The sequence below is a fragment of the Mytilus edulis genome, chromosome 5 (assembly GCF_963676685.1).
Source record: "Mytilus edulis chromosome 5, xbMytEdul2.2, whole genome shotgun sequence".
Taxonomy (NCBI): domain Eukaryota; kingdom Metazoa; phylum Mollusca; class Bivalvia; order Mytilida; family Mytilidae; genus Mytilus; species Mytilus edulis.
This window is the reverse complement of record NC_092348.1, coordinates 10233869-10255690: the sequence shown is the minus strand read 5'-3', so window position 1 is coordinate 10255690 and position 21822 is coordinate 10233869. Positions and strand designations below refer to the sequence as shown.

General features: G+C 31.5%; 1 protein-coding gene across 1 annotated transcript in view; it reads left to right on the top strand.

Moving 5' to 3' along the window:
* The window catches only part of LOC139522932 (fibrocystin-L-like), a 101980-nt gene that overhangs the window by 7686 nt on the left and 72472 nt on the right, over positions 1 to 21822 (top strand). Inside the window, exons 6-12 of the mRNA XM_071316580.1 lie at positions 348 to 447; positions 784 to 834; positions 1331 to 1407; positions 1626 to 1668; positions 17852 to 18033; positions 18551 to 18637; positions 19481 to 19752. Of these exons, the coding sequence (XP_071172681.1) occupies positions 348 to 447; positions 784 to 834; positions 1331 to 1407; positions 1626 to 1668; positions 17852 to 18033; positions 18551 to 18637; positions 19481 to 19752 (812 nt within the window). The remainder of the gene's footprint in view (positions 1 to 347; positions 448 to 783; positions 835 to 1330; positions 1408 to 1625; positions 1669 to 17851; positions 18034 to 18550; positions 18638 to 19480; positions 19753 to 21822) is intronic.

Genomic DNA, 21822 nt, shown 5'->3' with positions numbered 1-21822 from the left:
ATAAGGACACATGATTTGAAACTCCCATTTATATGACTTGTATGTGTTGGAACCCCACTCGTTTTAAAAATTGCTGGATCCGCGCCTGTAGTTCAAATAATGTTTACTGACATTCGTATTACAGAATTAGTCCTATTTTGTAAATCATGTAAATGAGGATGAACAAAAAAATCAAATTTTTGGAATTTCTGAAAAGTTAAATGCAAATTCATTATAAACCACATACAAAAATACTCCAGTCTCTCTAATTAACTACATCTACGGCATTTGAAGTTTCCGAGGCAATACCTAAATTGTGAAAGATTGTTTGTCTTTTGTTTGATTCGTGAATAAATTATTCATTTTAGGGGGGATTCTTCACCTAAATGGTAAAATATTTACCGGTGTTTACGGAAGCAATGTCTTCCCAGAAGAAATAAAAAATGGAGTTACAGAACGTATGTTAAGGTAATATTTCTTATATGATATAAAACAAAATCCGTAGACCCTCAGTAAAATTTATCAATTTTGAAATTAAATAATATGAGACATTTTTTTAAATAAAAATCGAACTGACGATTAAATTTGTTGCAATATGAAAAACTATTAATACATAAATATTATACATATACATAAAAGAGAACTTAAGGTGACAATCAAAATAAAAAAGTAACTGCATAAAATGTAAGGTTCTGGAATATGATTCATCTGTAAAAGTCGTGCTGTTTGAATGCAACATATTATTGACGTTACTATCACATCTTCTATATATGTTAGGTTTAATATGTTGAATTCTTATTACAGGGTGTATGCTGCAGGACAGCTTTGTGAATTGAAGGCAGAAAATGATACATTGTAAGTGAAATGTTGTTTCTGCTCTATTTAGACCCCTCTACACCGAAATTTGTTATACATGCACACGTATAAAAATTGCGTTTTTTATCCAACGCAATCACAGGTTTGAACGTTGTTTTCAATTTAGACTTGTATATATATATATACTAGTATGTGTGTATAGAGTATAAAGTTCTTAACAAAAACGGGGAAAATCATTGTTTTTTTTTTAATTCTTGTAGATCGCTTTGTTATTTTACTTATTGTTCATAACCTCTTGTTTAATTTCTAAAGCAATTTGTATATTTTTAAATCATGATTCTTTTAAGAAGAATAATTCAAACAAGATAATTCAAATAAAAAGTATAAAATCTGTTAAGGATTTTGAGTGCATTTTATCACAGTGTCTACTGAAACTACAGATCGGGAGTAATGCTCCAATTTCAAATTTTCTAATTGGTTGAATATTAACGATTAGAAATGATAATATATTTTTGTATTTTACATATTTTTCTAGCTACGGATTCGAGTTAAACAACGGAGGATACAGTAACTATGGTTACATAAAATGTTTAATGAAAGGAACATTTGTAGGTGAGTGTTTATTTCCCAGAGATTCGAAACGGTTTAACGACCTCACACAAAGTTGACCTAAGATATATTTTGTTGTTATTCTTTTTTCCTCTTCGTCATATAGCTATTCAACTGTTTCCAATACAGTCTTGGCTTTCAAATATGCAAATATAAACACTGGCACTAATATCACGTCTTATTATATCCATCTACTAACTATGAGTATATGTTTATTACAGGAAACTTCAATGCCAGTTTTATAATCGAAGGACATTACGGTCGGTAAGTAAATATACATGTTACTTTTGAAAAACTATGGCTTTTCTACCTCAGGAATAGATTACCTTAGCTGTATTTGGCAAAAAATTTAAGAATTTTTGGTCTTCAATGCTCTTCAACTTCGTAGTTTATTTGGCCTTTTAAACATTTTTATCTTCGAGCGTCACTGATGAGTCTTTTGTAGCCAAACGCGCGTCTGACGTGAATATAAAATTTTAATCCTGGTATTTATGATGAGTTTATTTACAACCACTGGGTCGATGCCACTGCTGGTTGAGATTTATTTCCGCTAGGGTATCACCAACCAAGTAGTCAGCACTTGTGTGTTGAGTTGAGTTATCATTGATATGTTCATAATAATAAATAAACTGTAAACAAAACTTTGAATTTTTGAAATACTAAGGATTTTCTACCTCAGGAATAGATTACCTTAGCTGTATTTGGCAAAACTTTTAGGAATTTTTGGTATTCAATGCTCTTCAACTTCGTACTTTATTTGGCCTTTTATACATTTTTTTATTCGAGCGTCACTGATGAGTCTTTTGTAGACGAAACGCGCGTCTAAATTTTAATCCTGGTTTCTATGATGAGTTTATTTACAACCACTGGGTCGTTGCCACTGCTGGTGGAGATTTATTTCTCCTAGGGTATCACAAGCCCAGTAGTTAGCACTTGTGTGTTGACTTGATTTATCATTGATATGTTCATAATAATAAATTAACTGTTAACAACACTTTGAATTTTTGAAATACTAAGACTGTTCTACCTCAGGAATAGATTACCTTAGCTGTATTTGGCAAAACTTTTAGGAATTTTTTGTCTTCAATGCTCTTCAACTTTGTACTTTATTTGGCCTTTTAAACATTTTTTATTCGAGCGTCACTGATGGGTCTTTTATAGACGAAACGCGCGTCTGGCGTAAATATAAAATTTTAATCCTGGTATCTATGATGAGTTTATTTCATTTGATAAAGAATAAAATAAATAGAAGGAAGACTTCGCCGTTACAAGGTTTTTACCAAAAGTACTATATATGGTACTAGCATGACTAGAATGATAAATTTCCAAATAACAAGGTAGATGAATATTAGAGATTGCATGAGTGTATGAGAGGGGGAAAGGGCTTGGGTTGTGAAAAAAAATACCTGAAAGGGGATCTCACAAAAACAAATTATACTATTTTTTCAAAAGCAAATAAAAGTGAAACTAGATATAATGATCCACATAATGACGGGGTAGGCTGTTCTGTATGGGAAATGAAAAAAAAATTAAAAAAAAGTATGCAACATTGTCCCGAAAATATCTTGTTTCGCAATGGTTGAAAAAAAGATGTTCTTGTAAAACAAATCCTGCCTACAACCACCAGACTATCAAATGTGAGTCCCCTAACTTATATAAGATCGTGATACTATGTACTGAAAATAGATAAGCTTTGTAGTACTACGTATACCTCATATAGCTTTTGGTTTCCATAACTTAAGTATTTCGATGACAGGGGAAAACACGCGTCGTTGAGCATGGAAATCATTGTGACAGTTTTGTTTTCCTCTATGTATGAAATGGGACTGCTGATGGTGGACCATTAGTTTCGATATATTCCAGTAATGTCCAGAGCACAGAGAAAAAGCAATATTGTCGACATCACGATATAAGCAATGTTAACACGACGCGACATCGTGTTCACAATATGGCCTGTATCATCAACTTTCTGCTCAGACACTGTAAACGTTTGACAAAGTCTGAGTAGGAGCTGCAAGCTCTTGAATACCGAATTAGTTGGGAAATGAATATCCCATATGCAGGTGAAGTTGGTATGTTGCTTCTAAGGTGGGGGATTTCAAACCTGTTTTAAGAGACCACTAACCTAGGGGAGGGGGGGTGGTAAAAATTGTATCTTAAGACAGGTTGTCTTTTTTAAATATAGGTTCAATTTATATTAAATGTACTAAAGGGATCTTAAATTGCTGGTCTTTTAACACAGGTGTTTGCCTAAAACAGATGGTCTCTTAAGCATGTTTGACTGTAATTTTAAAATTAAAACCGTCTCGTTTGTCATAGATTCTGGTACTGAGATGACTGTATATGTCAAATTCGAGGTATAAGTCTTAAATGAGGCCGAGGAGGCCGTGTCTGTTGTTTTCTTAATTTCTAGTTCTAGGGGATATACTAATGGAACCCAATCAGAAAAGTTCGGATTCTTGATGGAAAGTACATCATCAATATATCTGAAAGTGAAATTAAATAACCTGGCTTCTTTAATCTTTTTTGTTTTAAGTGTTTGAAGGAACTCCGATTCATATAAAATAATCAGAAGTCGGCAAGGAGAGGCGCACAGTTCGTTCCCCTAGGAATGTCGACAATTTAATTGTTGAAAAAGTCTATCTTCAAAATCAACAAATATGTTGTCGATAAGAAACTCGATCCATCATACTGATCACTTAATTGTTCCTCTGTGTAGCATGGCATGGATTTTTAACTGGTATATTTATGAATTATTAGTGATGATGAGTTAGTGCTTATTTAAGCATGGGTCATATTTTAAATATTGTATATAAGTATAGGTCATTCTTTCTTAAATATTTATATAACTATAGGTACTGAATTTCAGTGAATCTTATATTAAAATGGGTACGTTTTTTTGAGGCAAAAATGGCACACCCTTACCAAAAAAATATCCAAGTTACCCTCCCCCCCCCCCCCCCCCCTTCCCGTGCATGGCATAACCTTTGTTCAATATTAATGAAACATGCCGTATGGGTCTTATGGTACCACAAAGTAATAAATTCAAAGCGTATGCTACCATTTTCATGTTGAAAAGCATTGGGTTTATTTCTATAAGACAATTTTTTTTCAATTTCACATGGGGAATGTTTTGAAATTAAAAGTTTTGATGGGATAAATTTCAGAAAAAAGACATTTATAATTATCCGGAACGTTCTTTTAGAGTTTTTAAGAATCTACACATGGTTAATGCCATTACGGGAGTAAACAATTGATCTAGTCTATATATATTCCGATTTTCTTTTCTCTGTCGGTGAATTTGTCATTAGGGATTTTCATGTTAATTTTAAAGACTCGACCTCACGAGCGGGATTCGAACTCACAACCTCGTCTGTCTCGGATAACACCGATACGTCGATCTTTATCAGTTTACACACAAGTTATACGTTTCTTTTCCCTAAACTGGAAAGTCCCAACAAAAGTTCTCATTTGTATGTGCTGTTCATCTTTATTATTATCTCTGCGAAAAAACTATGTTTTAGAAATATCGAATGTTGCATGAAAGAAAAGCATCACTTTATACATAGTGCAGCATTTTTTTAAGTCCAAAATTACCACTTCAGCTTTTCTTATGGCATACCTGCCAACTTTTGAAAGTGCCCATGGGGTTTTTAGTGCGCGACAACAACTTCAAAGGTTGTAGCTGTAAGACCAGACTGGAATTGTTTTCATGTGTAAGGATATTAAATAACTGTTGACTTTAATTTTCCAATTTAAAATTATGCACAAAGAAGGACCTTAAATATCGAGGCTTGTTAAGGGGGGTATCAATATCCCATATCCCATTAAGTTTTTATCTCAATATCCCGTATCCCTATAATATTTACCCCTAATATCCCAATAAATATTTTTTACAAATATCCCACATCGCTAAAACTATTTTGAAATATCCCAAAAATTCATTATACATTCATTCCCAAGCACTGTTTTTTCCTCATCATCACAACTTCAACAATTTTGACTGGGAAAACAAACTGGGTTAAAGAAAATTTAAAGTGCATACTTCCAGTGTGAAATAAGAAGATATGTGTCCAAAAGATGAAGTGTTCCATCTTAGAGCCTTGTATAACAATCTCTTTTTATGTGATCTTAAACGATAAATTTAGTGTAAGGGGTCTAATTTCAGACTTTTTTTTAATTGTTCAAACCGTGATGCATATGACTGTAAAATTACATTTTGATAGCATTCTTCTTTCATTGATAAGACACTTCATCCTACACGTTAACCTATGTTGGAAAGAACAGAAGGACTCAACCCTGTCTCTTGTCCGAGATTGCTCTGACATCCAACGGCTGTTTTGCCAGACAAGCTGAGACTGTGGGTCGTCAGAGCACGTCCATATCAAAAAGTGGATATTTAGCATGCAAGTTCAATAACTCAAAATTTAACACAAGAAAGCTTTCTGCTAATGTACCTACATTACACTTAACTGATGCAATATTTGTACAGCAGGCAAAATTTGCACAGCCGTTGTTTTGCAAAGAAATAACACAACATTTGACTCTGTGATCTTGAACTTTATGAATTACATAGATCCCAATATTTTTGTTACTTTTTTTTAATTTCCTTCTTCACAGCACCAATAATAGAAAGAAAATATATTAATTTACATTGATTATTTAGTAATTATTCATTATTAACATGAATTATACCGCGAAATATCTACTTTTTGATATGGGACGTGCTCTGACGTCCCTCGGCCCCAGCTTGTCTGGCAAAACAGCCGTTGCACATCAGAGCAATCTGTGAAACGTGGAGACCTCTGAAGATCCTCGCCAGGTAAAAAATAAGAGATAAAACACTAGAAAATATCCTGTAATCATATAAAGCATCAAAACAAATAGAAACATTGACAACAATAAGGCTTAACTCATCAGATGGATACATCTAACAAAAATCTATGATTATTTCAAGAAAATTATGAATGCATATGAGCATATAATATAAAAAAATATGTGGTATGATTGTCAATAAGACAACTCTTCACAAGAGACCATGTGACACAGAAATTAACAACTATAGGTCACCGTACGACCTTCAACAATGAGCAAAGCTCATACCGCATAGTTAGCTATAAAAAGTCCTGAACCTTCAACAATGAGCAAAGCTCATACCGCATAGTTAGCTATAAAAAGTCCTGAAATGACAAATGTAGAACAATTCAAACAAGAAAACTAACGGCCTAATGTATGTATAAAAAAATTAACAAAAAACAAATATGTAACACAGCAACAAACGACAACCACTGAATTAAAGACTCCTGACTTTGGACAGGCACATACATACAGAATGTGGCGATGTTAAACATGTTAGCGAGATCCCAACCCTCCCCTTAACCTGGGACAGTGGTGTAACAACATAAGAACGAACTATACAAATCAGTTGAAAAAGGCTTAACTCATCAGATGGATACAAATAGAAATACATCTAACAAAAACAGAGACCGAGTACTTGTACATCCCATCAACAAAAAGACACTAAGTACAGATCTGAGAGTACTCGCAGTTACTGACAGCTAGTTCAAAGCCAATTACAACTAATAAAAAGTAATGCATCTGAGACTAAATTATCTGTCATTACACATCCAGCATCCAATGGCACGGTAAACAACATCTCAGTAAAAATGAGGATGTGCTATTCCGTTTGAAATAAGTTTTCTACAGGTAGAACTAAACTTCAAAACCAAATCTAAAATTTAGTAAAGATTTTAAGTGATTTTTGGTAACGAAATCCCTGACTTAATAATTTACCAGTAATACATAGATTTTTTCGTTAATTAAAATCCAAAATGTTACAACAGACACGGGCATAGCGGAGGAGTTGTGATATCAGAAACACCGTAAGATAGTGCCAAAAGAACATCATTATCCAAAAAAGGAAAATTAACAATAAGGAACGAAGTATCATGTATGGAAAGCAAAACAAAATTACTTTAAAAATTATCAGTACATATGAGCATATAAATATCGAAAATAGATCAATGCTTTTCGCTTGGGTTTGGATTGACTTTTAAATAAAACGACCATAAACTCAATTAAAATCAACAAAGCACTAAATTGACCTTTAATATTAAACTTTTTTGGGCAATTCTATCAAGTGAGATGTAAATATTTCTGTACTTAACTTTTAAATTCCACTTATTTTTTTTTCATCATGTTAAAAATTCAATATCCTTATAAATGCATCAATATCCCATATCCCATTTACTTTTAGGACAAATATCCCATATCCCTAAAATTAAAATGGCAAATATCCCGTATCCCAATATACCCTATACAAGCCTCAATATCAGGTTGGGAACAACACCTAGGGGTTAGAAACCCTCAATGTAAAGACATTGAAAACATTTTTTTAAGTACAAATGAGCACATATTCATATTATTTGAAGAAACTTTTACTAAAGAACTATACATTTTATGATCTACAAATGTATATATGGACCATAATTTGCTATTGGGCTCGTTTCCTATAACGATAGAAAAGTGATAAAAATGTGTATTACTGTAAGAAAAGTTGTAAATACATCTAAAGATGTCTTTATTTTTATCAACATACAAGTGTATGCTACTCTTCCCTAGAAAAAAAATTGAAATTAACAAATTTCAAAGATTATACGACCGTATTTTTGTGTTGTTTCTCGCGTTACTTTTCGCTTCCAAATTGCATAACGCTGACTGATTTATAGATAATCGTCACCGGCAAATTCGTAACTTTTGCTTTCAAATAATAAAGAACATCGACCAATAAGAATAGTCAGAAGAAAATGCCGAGAACTATAAGTATTTCTGTAGCAGGTGTAAGAACACTAGCGTTACTTTGGTTTCCCATTTCGTAACGCAAATTTTAGATGATGTAATCTGCTTTGTTATAATAGAATTCTTTATAACAATATGCAAATATGAACTCTCGCGAGATGTTCAAACAGGTAAATCAGAGATGATTTACATTCTAGTTTTGTTCTTCGTAATAATTAAGTTAGAAAATGACGTTATCGTTATGCGTTACATTTCACACAAATCAGAAGTCCAGTTATTTCCTTTTTTTTTATTAAAATTGTTTTTGTCGTTAAGTTCTAATCATTTCCGGTCATACGTGAAACATGTGACTAACATGTGATCACGCCCTTACAGCCGGATATATGAAATACTAGGTCTAAACATTGTTTTTGTTTCCAACGGGATGTTAGCAAACATAATCTGTAGACTTGTTTCGTCTTGTTTAAAAAAGGAAAATACATTTTTTAAAGAGATTGCGCCGGGGGCCTATTATTTTTCCTATGAGCATAATGTTACATACGCTCTTGTGTGAAAATAAATGCCCAATGACTTGACAAAATCGATTTCAGATTTGACAGATGTTATAACACACTTAGTTTCCACATAACGATGTAAAGGGTCCTTGGAAAATTCAATCGACATTACATCTCTTATCATTGTGCCGATGCTCGTTGGATTGAGTTTGCTTCAGCAGTAAATATTACTGGATATTTTAGGTGAATAAAGATAATTTAATAAAAAATACATGTTAATATACCGTTACACTTGGAATGTACAAAGTTGGTATCTTTGCAACAATTTTTAATTATTTTTTTTTATTCATGTTCTGCAAACACTTTTCAGAAACGCAATAAACTTGTCAAAAGAGAAGTAAACTTTCACCATGCATGACTTGAAAGGAAGTACTTTATTGATTTTAGCCCACTAAAGTAGGTTAAAATGTGGAAACCATGTAGATGGTGTACAGGTCACAAATATCACATGGTGCCTATTTTAAAGATTTTAATTACAAGTTAAAAGTTTTTTTCTTTACTGGATTTAAAGAATTTTACGTTATACATTGCCAATGATTTGGAATAAATTGTATATAACTGGAATTTCAAAACCAAATATAAATACATTTTTTTGGCTGAAACATCAAGATACAACGATTATGGTATCCTGTATCAATGAAGAAAATATGGAAATTTCTGAATAAATTGTACTAATTGTTTTCAAAACAAGCACATATTTAGGAGTTTTATAATACTGTTACATTTAAGATGGATTTTAAGAAAAAGTATACTGTTCAGATTATTTTGAGCATATTTTGCAATAAAATAAAACTAAAAAAATGCTTTCGGTTTCTTATGGTTTCCTGTCGCGTTTAAAAAAAACTTTAATTTATCATTGAAAATAGATTTTAAATATTAGCATGAAGCAAGTAACACTAGTAATGGTGTTCATTTATGTCTTTTGAAATATATTGTGCAAAATAAAGAAAATAAAGATTGGTTTCCTGTTTGGTTTCCTGTCACGTAAACGGTGAATCAAAATGTATTAATTTTTTCTTGAAAAACTCAATTGTGCCATTAATACTATTCTAACACCAACACAACCCACAGAATAAAAGTTAAAGTTTTAGAACTTATAAAAAAGGATACAAAAAGAAACCAAAGGCCGAATACCAAATTATGGTCCATATATGGTATTATATATTTATGACCAAAACATGTCCAAGAATTTTTATATGTTCTTGGCCTTATATCTTCTTTAATATTCAAAATAATTGGACCCTTCATTTAGTAAAGTTGTTCCAAATATAATGTAAGAATTTTCCTATTTTTAAGTCATGTACCTGGTAAGTCAAAACATCTACATTTTTCTATTTCATTTTTTACAAGAGTAAAAGGACCCCTTGACTAAGGGCAGTCCCTCGATCATTTAAGGGATCCCTCATGTCGGGGGTTTTGTTTTGTCCATGTGAAATATAAAGAATAGTAAATTGTACTTTAAATGATTTGGTAATTTAATTGAATACATAAATAGCATATGTTACAGCAAGTGTAATGTCAATACATTTAAGTGAATAAACTACTATTTATTATATTTATGGTAGTACTGCATCATTGAAGTTTGTCAATCAGTCATGCTTTTATTCTTATTCTGTGTAAGAACCTCATTGCAGGTGAAAAATCATTTGCCATGTTCACGATTTTACAATGCTGACTAAAAAACAGAGGAATACAACACAAGTTCAAAATCTAGCATGTTAGAATAATCTTGAGAGAAAACGTTTTTGATTGGCTGATTAATTTGATCATGGGAAACATAGAATTTGATTGGCTGAACAAGATTGTCTTCCTTTGGAAACAGTTCAAAATCGGGAACAATCTTATTTTTTTCGTGTAGACAAAATTGTGTTTTAGAGGTTTTTTCACGATCACAATTGTGCACTTGAAAATCAACATCTTAAATTGAATTTTTGATGTATAAAATCTTGCATTCATACAATTAAAACCCTTAATAGAGCTTGTTTATTATTTCTCAAATTTTCAGAATTTATAACTTCTTTTGAGATAAAAAAAAAAAAAGAAAGATGCACTAAAGACAACAATTGTGTCACATCCTATCCATAAACATTTTGAGATATATGAAATATTTACTTCCATGGATGTATTCAAGTTACATACCATGGAAGTTAGTGCAAAAAATTAGATCAGATTGCTTTACCAGTATATTTTTTAGAGATTTTCATGTCTATAACATAACTTTTGTTTTATCCTTCAACCCTGATTGGAAGGGATCGAGGCATGCCCAACCATCTCATACCATAAATTTAAAGAGGTATTTAAATAAAAACTCTTTTATTCCCAACCATTAACTAAATAGTCTTATTTGCTTTGGGATGACCCCCTCTTCAGTAAAGAAAGAAGTTTGTTTGGCATATTCTTTACTGAAATGACTTCTAATGATAAAGGGGAGGTGTCCTGATCCCGAAATCCTGGGCTTAAACACATGAAATCCCAAGGGCCCATATTTAAAGAAATTAAAATCCCAACATTATGAAATTAGAAAAAAGAATTCCCTGATCCCGAAAGGATGAACCCCTGAAATCCCGAGCTTAAAAACACCCGATCTCAGAGTCCTGATAAAGGTCGAACCCCCTCCTCATTAAATACATGAAAAATGTAAAGTTCACATGCACTTGTTTTTAAAAATGTCACAACAGTATTTGAACATAGGGTTGTGCAGTGTTTTTTCAATATTTGAATTTCTTCTATTCCTTAGAGGTAAGGAATATATGTACATGATGTACTAAAACTTTGTATTGCTAAATCTCCCTTAGCTTGAGTCTCTCTGTGAAGTTATATTTACTGCTATCCAACTGTGTTTACTTTATACTGGTAATATTCTCAATCTGGGATATCAATATGGCTGCCGAGCAGTTAACACCTTAGAAAGTTAGCTCCCAGTTTTTGCAGCTTTATGACAAATTTAGGAAGACACTGTCTGTGAATTTAGTACTATGTGATAGCTAATTCAATGGAGATTAGAATGATATAATTTTTGTGGAATATTTTCAACAGGAATAATTTTGTGACTTGTGAAAGATTTTTTCCAGAAGGATCTATTTTGATATTTGATTATTGATTTCTACTATTAGAGGTGACAATATATGTACAGTATGTCTTCAGGGCAAAATTTAGCTGGTTTAAAATCAACAAACAAAAGACCTACTACTAAACCTGTGAATACTGTTCAGACATTGCTTGCAGCAAAAGTAGATAAGAATAAACCACCACCTAGTAAACGAACTCATTCAGACGTATCTAACGAATCAAACAATAGTTTAGACTTATCTGGCATAATGAACTTTCAAAAGGATATTGATGAAATTAAAATCAAACTTGAAGGTGTGACAAGGAGAGAGGACCTTGATAGAGTAACAAAAGATCTGATTAAAACTAGTGATCTTGAGCAAGTGGTTACTTTAATTGTCAAAAAGCTGATGAATGAATTTGAAATAACTGTACAAAAGAAGATTGATGAAAAAGTGGAAGAAGTTAAAAATGAAATGCAGGAAAAATTTGATGCTTTTACTATAGAAAATGAAGACCTGAAAAATAAGATACAAGCTATACAGTATTCCAATACAACAATTAGAAGAGACTTAAACGAAACAAGTCGACTTTCAAGACAGGCTGATATAAGCAGCAATTATAACGAGCAGTACTCGAGAAAAAATAACATTAAAATAATAAATTTTCCAAGAAAGGATAAACAAGATCTTAGAAAGGACTTTATGGAAACTGTGAAAAAAGAACTAAATGTCCAATTAGAAGACAGAGATGTGGTTGCAATCCATCGTATACCATCCCAAAAGGCTGGGCCCTATCCAGTTATTGTCAAGCTATTCAGTAGTGATGTTAAGCGCCAAATTATGAGATGTAGGAAAGAATTGACTAGTAAAATTAGATTTGTGGATGACGTTACTCAAAGAAACATGAGTTTAATTGAGAGACTTAGAAAAACTGACGAGTTTGAGTCTGTCTGGTACTTTAATTGTGGAATTTATGGTAGAACACCTGCAGGACTTCAGCGGAAATTTGGACTATATGATGACATTCATTACAGAGTACAGCAAGGGAAATAGATGTTACTTTATAAGAACTTAGACCTCACGGACAGTTTTGAGAATTCTATAGTTCATTGTTGATATTTGACTTAATATTTGTGCTTATCTCCCTTTCTTTGTATAAAAAAATCAGAGTTATGTCTCTTTTAACTATAGATCATGTATAGTATTGATTTTCTTTCTACAATACATATTGATGTTATTTTTTTTTTTGTACAGATAATCTTAATTTTTGTTGAACTATTATTTTGTTGGTATCATATAAGGCAAACTGCATAAACTGACAAATCCCAACTACAATGTGGCAAAACATATTGAAATATTTATTTTTTTTAACACTTTTTTTGTCTGTTAATTTTATTTTTTTCTATGAATTGAATGTCTGTAAAGTATTGAATTACACTGTTGGTCTATGTACGAGGCTTGGTAATACATGTATGTTGAGAATTTTTATACCACCATATCTAGATGTTTTGAGCAAATCTTTGCGTATATGTCTTTGTGTCTCATGTGAATGTATAATATGGATGATCATATGTAAAAATGCATGCCTATATGAAATGATGATGTACACATATTTCAAACCATTATGGGCTCTTTAAAGATACTGTCTGTTAACTGTCAGGGTCTGGGTGATTTATCTAAAAGGAGGGATGTATTTAGTTTTCTAAAATCTGGAAACCATAACATTTATTGTCTTCAAGACACTCATTTCACAGTGGATAAAGAAAATAGTATAAGAACGTTATGGGGATATGAATGCTACTTTTCATCCTTTTCTTCAAATTCAAGAGGTGTAGCTATTATGTTTAAAAATAATTTTGGGTGGAAAGTCCTTAAAGAAAAAAGGGACATTGATGGAAACTACTTAGCTTTGGATTTGGTTGTAGATAAAGTTCGTTTTACTCTCATAACTATATATGGCCCAAATACTGACAGTCCATTTTTTTATGAGCATATTATGTCAATTATTGATGATTTTGAAAATGAGTGTTTTATTATCTGTGGAGATTTTAATCTTGTGTTAAATCCAAATTTAGATTGTTATAATTATTTACACATAAATAATCCTAATGCTAGAGACAAACTATTAGAATTGATTGACGATAGATCTCTAGTTGACCCCTATAGGGAACTTTTTCCTGACCTGTGTAGATACACTTGGAGAAAAAAATCACCTTTCAAACAAGCTAGGCTTGATTTTTTCTTATTTTCTGAAAACATTTTGTCGTTTTTGAAAAATTGCTGTGTAGAACCCAGTTACCGATCGGATCATTCTAGAATTATTCTAGAACTTGAATTGAATCCATTCATTAGGGGGAAAGGTTTATGGAAGTTCAATAATTCTTTGTTGTATGATGCTGACTATGTTAATGTTATGAAGGAAAAAATTTTGGATGTAAAAAAACAGTATGCAGCCTTGGTATATAATTTTGACAATATTAATGAAGTGAATAATAATGATCTTCATTTTACAATTAATAGTCAGTTGTTTTTGGAAACTCTATTAATGGAGGTGAGGGGCAAAACTATCTCATACTCTAGCTTCAAAAAGAAGGAAAGAGAGAGAAGGGAAAAAACTTTCAAAGATGACATTAATATTTTAGAAGAAAATGTAAACTCAGGTTCTATACAGCAATTGGAAGACAAAAAAAATGAACTAGAAAAATTCAGAAAGGAAAAAATGCATGGTAAAATAGTTCGATCTAGAATACAGTGGATAGAAGAGGGAGAAAAACCCACAAGTTATTTTTGTGGACTTGAATCTAAGAATTTTACCAGCAAGATTATTCCAAAGGTTGAAAAAGAAAATGGTGATATTGTAACTAACCAAAAAGAAATACTTAAACAGGTTAAAATATTTTATGAAAATTTGTACAAAAACAGAGATGTTGAATGTTGTAAACTCAAAGATATTGTAAATAGTCTACAAAATGTAAATGTTAGAAAGTTATCTTTGGATGAACAAGATAAACTAGAAGGTGAAATATCAGTTCAGGAAGCTGGTGAAACTTTAAAAAGAATGAAAAGCAATAAAACGCCTGGATCAGATGGTTTTTCAAGTGAATTTTTTAAATTTTTCTGGCCTGACTTAAAAATTTTTGTTGTAAGATCCTTGAATGCAGGGTATGATAAAGGGGAACTTTCTGTTACTCAAAAACAGGGGATAATTACATGTCTTCCAAAGGGTAACAAACCTAGACATTTTTTTAAAAAACTGGCGCCCTATATCTTTGCTTAATACTGTATATAAAATTGGCTCTGGGGTTATAGCAGGAAGATTTAGAACAGTTTTGACTAAACTTATTGATACTGATCAGACAGGTTTTATGAGTGGAAGATATATTGGGGAAAATCTAAGATTGATCTATGATATCATGGAATATACTGAAGATAATGATATACCAGGCCTTTTATTGCTGATAGATTTTGAAAAAGCCTTTGATTCCATTTCATGGGAATTTCTTTTAAATGTATTGAAATTTTTTAATTTTGGCGATTCTATTATAAATTGGGTGAAAGTTCTCTATCAAAACATTAATTTAGCAGTCATTCAGGGAGGGAATCTTTCAGACTTTTTCACTGTTGAACGGGGTTGTAGGCAAGGTGATCCATTATCGCCTTATCTTTTCATTCTTTGTGCTGAAATTTTAGCGTTAAAAATAAGAGATAACAAAAATATAAATGGAATCAAAGTTCTTGATGTTGAACACAAACTCTCGCAGTTTGCTGATGATACATCACTACTTTTAGATGGTAGTGAAGAATCTTTAAATGAGTCATTATTGGAACTAGATTGGTTTGCTAAAATTTCTGGTTTGAATATAAATTTTTCGAAAACTCATGTCATTTGGATTGGAAGTAAAAAGTACAGCACAGAGACACTTTGTACAAATCAAAATCTTACTTGGGGAAGCACATCCTTTAAATTATTGGGTGTTAATTTTGATGTTGATTTAGAAAAACTAGTTAAAATCAATTATGATGAAAATATTGTAAAAATAAAAAGACTAGTCAAACAATGGTCTAGACGTAACATTACTGTTATTGGTCGAATTACTGTTGTAAAGACACTTATGTTGCCGATTTTAAATCATTTAATATTGTCACTACCTAATCCAAGTGAAGATATTATTAAACAGATAAATGAACTGATGTATAAGTTTATTTGGAACTCACCAGTTCATAGAGTGAAAAAAGATGTAATACAAAAAGATTATTGTGATGGAGGCTTAAAAATGATTAATTTACATGCTTTTATAAATGCTTTGAAATGTACTTGGATTAGAAGAATTTGTAGAAATGATTGTAAATGGCGAAATATATTTTTGTCATATGTTGATAAAGATAGATTATTTAGTTGTGGTAATAGCTATGTAAAGCAACTACAGCAAAGTATTAAGAATAAATTTTGGAAAGATGTACTGGGTGCTTGGCAAATGGTAATTGAAAAAGAAATGAATTTGCACGACTGGGAATATTTTCTTTCCAGTCCAATTTGGATAAATAACCTATTCCAAATTGATAACAAACCAGTTTTTTTCAAAGACTGGCATAGTAAGGGGATTTTATATGTAAATGATATTGTGGGGGAGAATGGTACCTTTCTAAATTTTTATCAATTTCAGGAGTGTTTTCAGATGGATATAGACATCATGAAATACAATAGCATAATTTCTATGCTAACTAAGACTTCCAAAAAAATTAAAAGGGGAGATTATAAATTAGTATCTCCTTTCATACCATCAGTTATAAAGACCATTCTCAAAAGCAAAAAGGGATCAAAAGATATGTATTTGGTGCTAAACAAAAACAACACTGTTCCTACAGGAGTAAAAAGATGGGAAGCAATTTTAGTTTTAGAAAATCAAAACTGGAAAAAGATTTTTCAACTACCATTTGCTATTACAAAAAATACTAAGCTACAATGGCTTCAGTATAGAATTAATCATAAAATTCTGGCAACAAATACATTTTTAAACAAAATTGGGATTGTGCAAAACCCATATTGTACTTTTTGTAAGACTGAACTTGAATCAATTGAACATATACTGTGGGATTGTTATTATGTACAACAATTTATTGAGCAAACTGAAATGTGGTTTCTCCATAACGGTATTAGTATACCATTTACACAGGATATTTTTTTGTTTGGAAATTTATCACGAATGTACAAAGGTGACCCTCAAAACAATATTTTTCTCTGGATTAAACAATATATATATAATACACGATATTTTAAAGGAGAATTAAGTTTAACAGCATTGATTGAAAAAATAAAGCATCATTATATTTTGGAGAAGAAGATATCAGTTAAAAATAAATGTTTTGAAAAGTTTAATCAAGCTTGGTGCATTTACCAAGAGGCTTTACAGGATAATTTGGTGGATTAGCAACTATGAAAAAATTAGCAGACATCAAAATGATTTTTTGTTTTTTTTTATATTGGTTTTTTGTTTTTTGTTTTTTGTTTTTTGTTTTTTGTTGCTTTTGTTTTTTTTCTTTTTCTTAATCATCTTTTAATTCTTTTATTTATTAATTCTCTATATTTTTTTTTGTATGTCCTTTTTAATAAGATACAATTATAAAATCCAAACAAAATGTTATTTTCAAGTTCTATACATTTTCTAATAGGTTGTATTATATTACATTTATATATATGAACTTATTGTTTGATAACTGTACTGTTGTATATTATATATGTTGGATAAAAAAAATAAAAATAAAAAAAAAAAATATTCTCAATCTGTTGGATATCATATCTGGGAACCAGTAGGTAAAAGAAGTAAGATACAGAAAATTTAATAATCTCCTCAAAATGACGTTGTTTGTGATTCAGCTATATTCACAAAGTGTGACCTTTAGATCTGTTAAATTTTCTGCAAACTGTTTGTCAAAATTCTGGAAGTTTAGTTCCATTGCTAGCTGTAGATAAATTAGAATTTTTTTTAATAGTCATGATAGTAAATCAGTATATTTGACTCATCCTTTTACTTGTTTTAATTTTAGATCTTTGCCACAGAAAGAAGTGATAAGAGTATCCAGAAATGATGACATTTACATGTATCAGACGTATGCAGTTATCAATGATGTATCACCATCAAGTGGTAGTACTCAAGGCAGAACCAGGTTGTCTATTACTGGACAGTATTTTGATGAAACAGAAAAACCTGTCCAAGTTGTGGTGGGAGGTATGTACCTTTTCTTGGTATATGCTTTGGCTGAAGGCCAGGCTCAAAGGATTTGATGCTTGGGCAGGTGGAGATTGGTGCTCCTCAGAATAAGGAGTTAGAAGATTGCTTCGATAAAAGTTGATTGCAGTTTTACCTTTTAGTTAAATTTCTTTTTCTATTTTAGGAGTGAGCTTCTGCTGGGTGTGCCCCTGTCTGATCCTAGCCTGGATTTATCAACATATTTCTTTTAAGTTTTGATGATAAAAGATGATAAATTGGAACTGTAAAACTTTATGAAATGATATGGATATACATATATAGCAAAAAGGAGATGAATAAAGTTAACCTGTATATTTAATATTTTAAGATAATAAGATTTGCTGATACTCATGTCTGTGTTGTACAATGTATGATGGTCAATTATAGCTGTATGATATATTTTTTAGTACAATTATAGGTATAATGTATAAGGTTGATTTATCAACATTCATTGTTTATTGAATATCTTTTTATATATTATACTATTTGTTTGTAGGATCTGAATGTAAGGTAACAGAGAAAGTGACAGATGGGTTGATTGTATGTGAAACAGGTGAACAAGTGACAGCTCCCAGATATTCCGGTAAAGACCATAATGTCAATTATAAATGTGAAGATTCAAAAATTATTCTCTACATATTAAACATGCTAAAATACAGGTGTCAATTTTTCACACCAAAGTTATCCTATAATGTTGAACTCCTAAGATTTTAGAATTTCACTGCTTGGTCAATAGCATCATGCCCTCCTTGTCGTGTCAAGGGAAAGTATAATGATATGTCCACATTTTAATATGTTGTTTTTAATGAAATTGTTTGATAAATTAAAATAGGGAACCCAAAATTCACAGATATTAAGGAATAGTCTTTATTTAGAATTGAGTGACTTAGAAATTAGAAGCAAATGAAAATGATGATACTGTAAATTAAAGAATACGAAACATTTATGTTCAATGCAAATAATAAGACTGTTTACTCTTCTGTCATAAAAAAAAGTTCCTATAAATGACGGTGATTCATATAATATTATAATACATTGCTGGAATTCCTGCATCAATAGTACATATGTTACTATTAACAGTTTGTTTTAAAAAAAAAATCCAAAATTTGAATGATGCCCTTCCTGCAATTCCTTACCATTGCAGGGGTTCTATTATACGGGTCATGCTTTAATAGTTATAAGATTATATCTCTTTTATAATTTTATATGTATTAATTAGGAGTAGTTCTTACGACCTAAAGTACCAAACTTACTTCCATTAGAGCATATAAGGTCACAAAAATATGTTTTATATAACAAAATGTAAATAAAAATACAACCAGGTTCCATCAAACAGAATTTTATTCTATAGATCTATTGTGATTGTGATATAAAATTACAACAGGTGTAACTATCATGTAAAATTACCAAATTTTATTTATTTTAGGAAACAGAGGCTTGATATATGAACGATACAGCAACCACTATTACAGTTTGAATGACTTAACAAAGATTTTAGACTTGACTATAGATGATAATACAACAACAACTAAAGTCATTGACCATTTCTATTTTTCTGATTCAAATATTGGAGGGGACCATGTGACCAGGATACATGGATTCTACGTCCCTCCTCATTCAGGACGATGGACATTTCATTTACAGTGTTATTCTCTGGGAAAGCTGTATTTAAGCACTGATCAAAATCCAGCGAATAAGGTATATGCTATTGATTATCATATCTCTATCCAGGGAATAAGGTATATCCTATTAATTATCATATCTCTATCCAGGGAATAAGGTATATCCTATTAATTATCATATCTCTAGGATATTTTTTCAAAACTGTTGAAAATTTTCGTTTAAAGTCAGGTAGGTAACATGCTAGGCCCTCATTGGGGTTTCCTAGTAATCACATGATCACAATACAAATAACCAAGTAATCACATAATCTAAAACTCTATGAGGAGGCTCCCTTGTTTCTAGACCTATTAATCAAAAACTCCATGAGGAGGCTCGCTTGTTTCTAGACCTGTTAATCAAAAACTCCATGAGGAAGCTCGCTTGTTTCTAGACCTGTTAATCAAAAACTCCTTAAGGAAGCTCGCTTGTTTCTAGACCTGTTAATCAAAAACTCCATGAGGAAGCTCGCTTGTTTCTAGACCTGTTAATCAAAAACTCCATGAGGAAGCTTGCTTGTTTCTAGACCTGTTAATCAAAAACTCCATGAGGAAGCTCGCTTGTTTCTAGACCTGTTAATCAAAAACTCCATGAGGAGGCTCGCTTCTTTCTAGACCTGTTAATCAAAAACTCAATGAGGAGGCTCGCTTGTTTCTAGACCTGTTAATCAAAAACTCCATGAGGAAGCTCGCTTGTTTCTAGACCTGTTAATCAAAAACTCCATGAGGAGGCTCGCTTGTTTCTAGACCTGTTAATCAAAAACTCCATGAGGAGGCTCGCTTGTTTCTAGACCTGTTTCTATCAGAGTATGGTGCTTACTGTAAATTGGGTTTATTTGGATGTAGTTTAATTTTGGTTTAATTGGTGCCTCCAATGAAAGTGCCAAAATTAAACACATGAAAATAAAGCAAACACTTAATATTGAATATTGGACTGGTACAACGATATAGCTATGTTAATTGTTAAGGGAAATATCTTATATTATAATCTTCTATTAATTAACATGTACTGCCAAAGCCATATGGAATAAAATTTAAATCCTTGATTGTTTATCATTTTACATGTAGTTGCAATATAGATAATGATTCAAATTTATTTCATACAATTTTTGTAAAAAATAAATAATCTATTTAAAATCACTTTCTTTTTTAGTTCAACCCCAGAGATACGTAATTATTTGCAATTGCATTTGTATCCGATTCCTTCATTTACTAGTTAACTTTGTCTTGTTTCTAGTTTGTGTATGTCATTGATAATGTGTCAATATACATGAACGGGTAAATAAGGGCAAATACAAATTATCTTGCACACTTCTATAGTTCCGAAATTAAACACATCAATTAGGCTAGGCACCAAAATTACACATACCAAAATAAAAGACATGCCTTTTGAGTGAAAATCGTCAAAATATTCTGACGCCAAAATTCCTAATTTACGGTATTATGAATACAAAAGTAAAAGAAACAGATAAAAGATGGCCTCAGTGGAGGATTGATCTTAATAGTTGAACTACTCTTATCACTATTGCCAGTCAACACTGAGGTTGTGAATTCAGCTTGTGTGGGTGTGATTACTCAAATTTGAATTAACTAGGATTGTTATGTTTCCTGTTGAAGGTTTTCTCCAGGTACTCTAGGTGCCTTCACCAATCAAAACTAGACACAACAAAAATAGCCAAGGTGTGCTCAAAAGTGACCAATCAAAACTAGACACAACAAAAATAGATAGGGTGTGCTCAAAAGTGACCAATCAAAACTAGACAACAAAAATAGATAGGGTGTGCTCAAAAGTGAACAATCAAAACTAGACACAACAAAAATAGCCAAGGTGTGCTCAAAAGTGACCAATCAAAACTAGACACAACAAAAATAGCCAAGGTGTGCTCAAAAGTGACCAATCAAAACTAGACAACAAAAATAGCCAAGGTGTGCTCAAAAGTGACCAATCAAAACTAGACACAACAAAAATAGATAGGGTGTGCTCAAAAGTGACCAATCAAAAATAGACAACAAAAATAGATAGGGTGTGCTCAAAAGTGAACAATCAAAACTAGACACAACAAAAATAGCCAAGGTGTGCTCAAAAGTGACCAATCAAAACTAGACACAA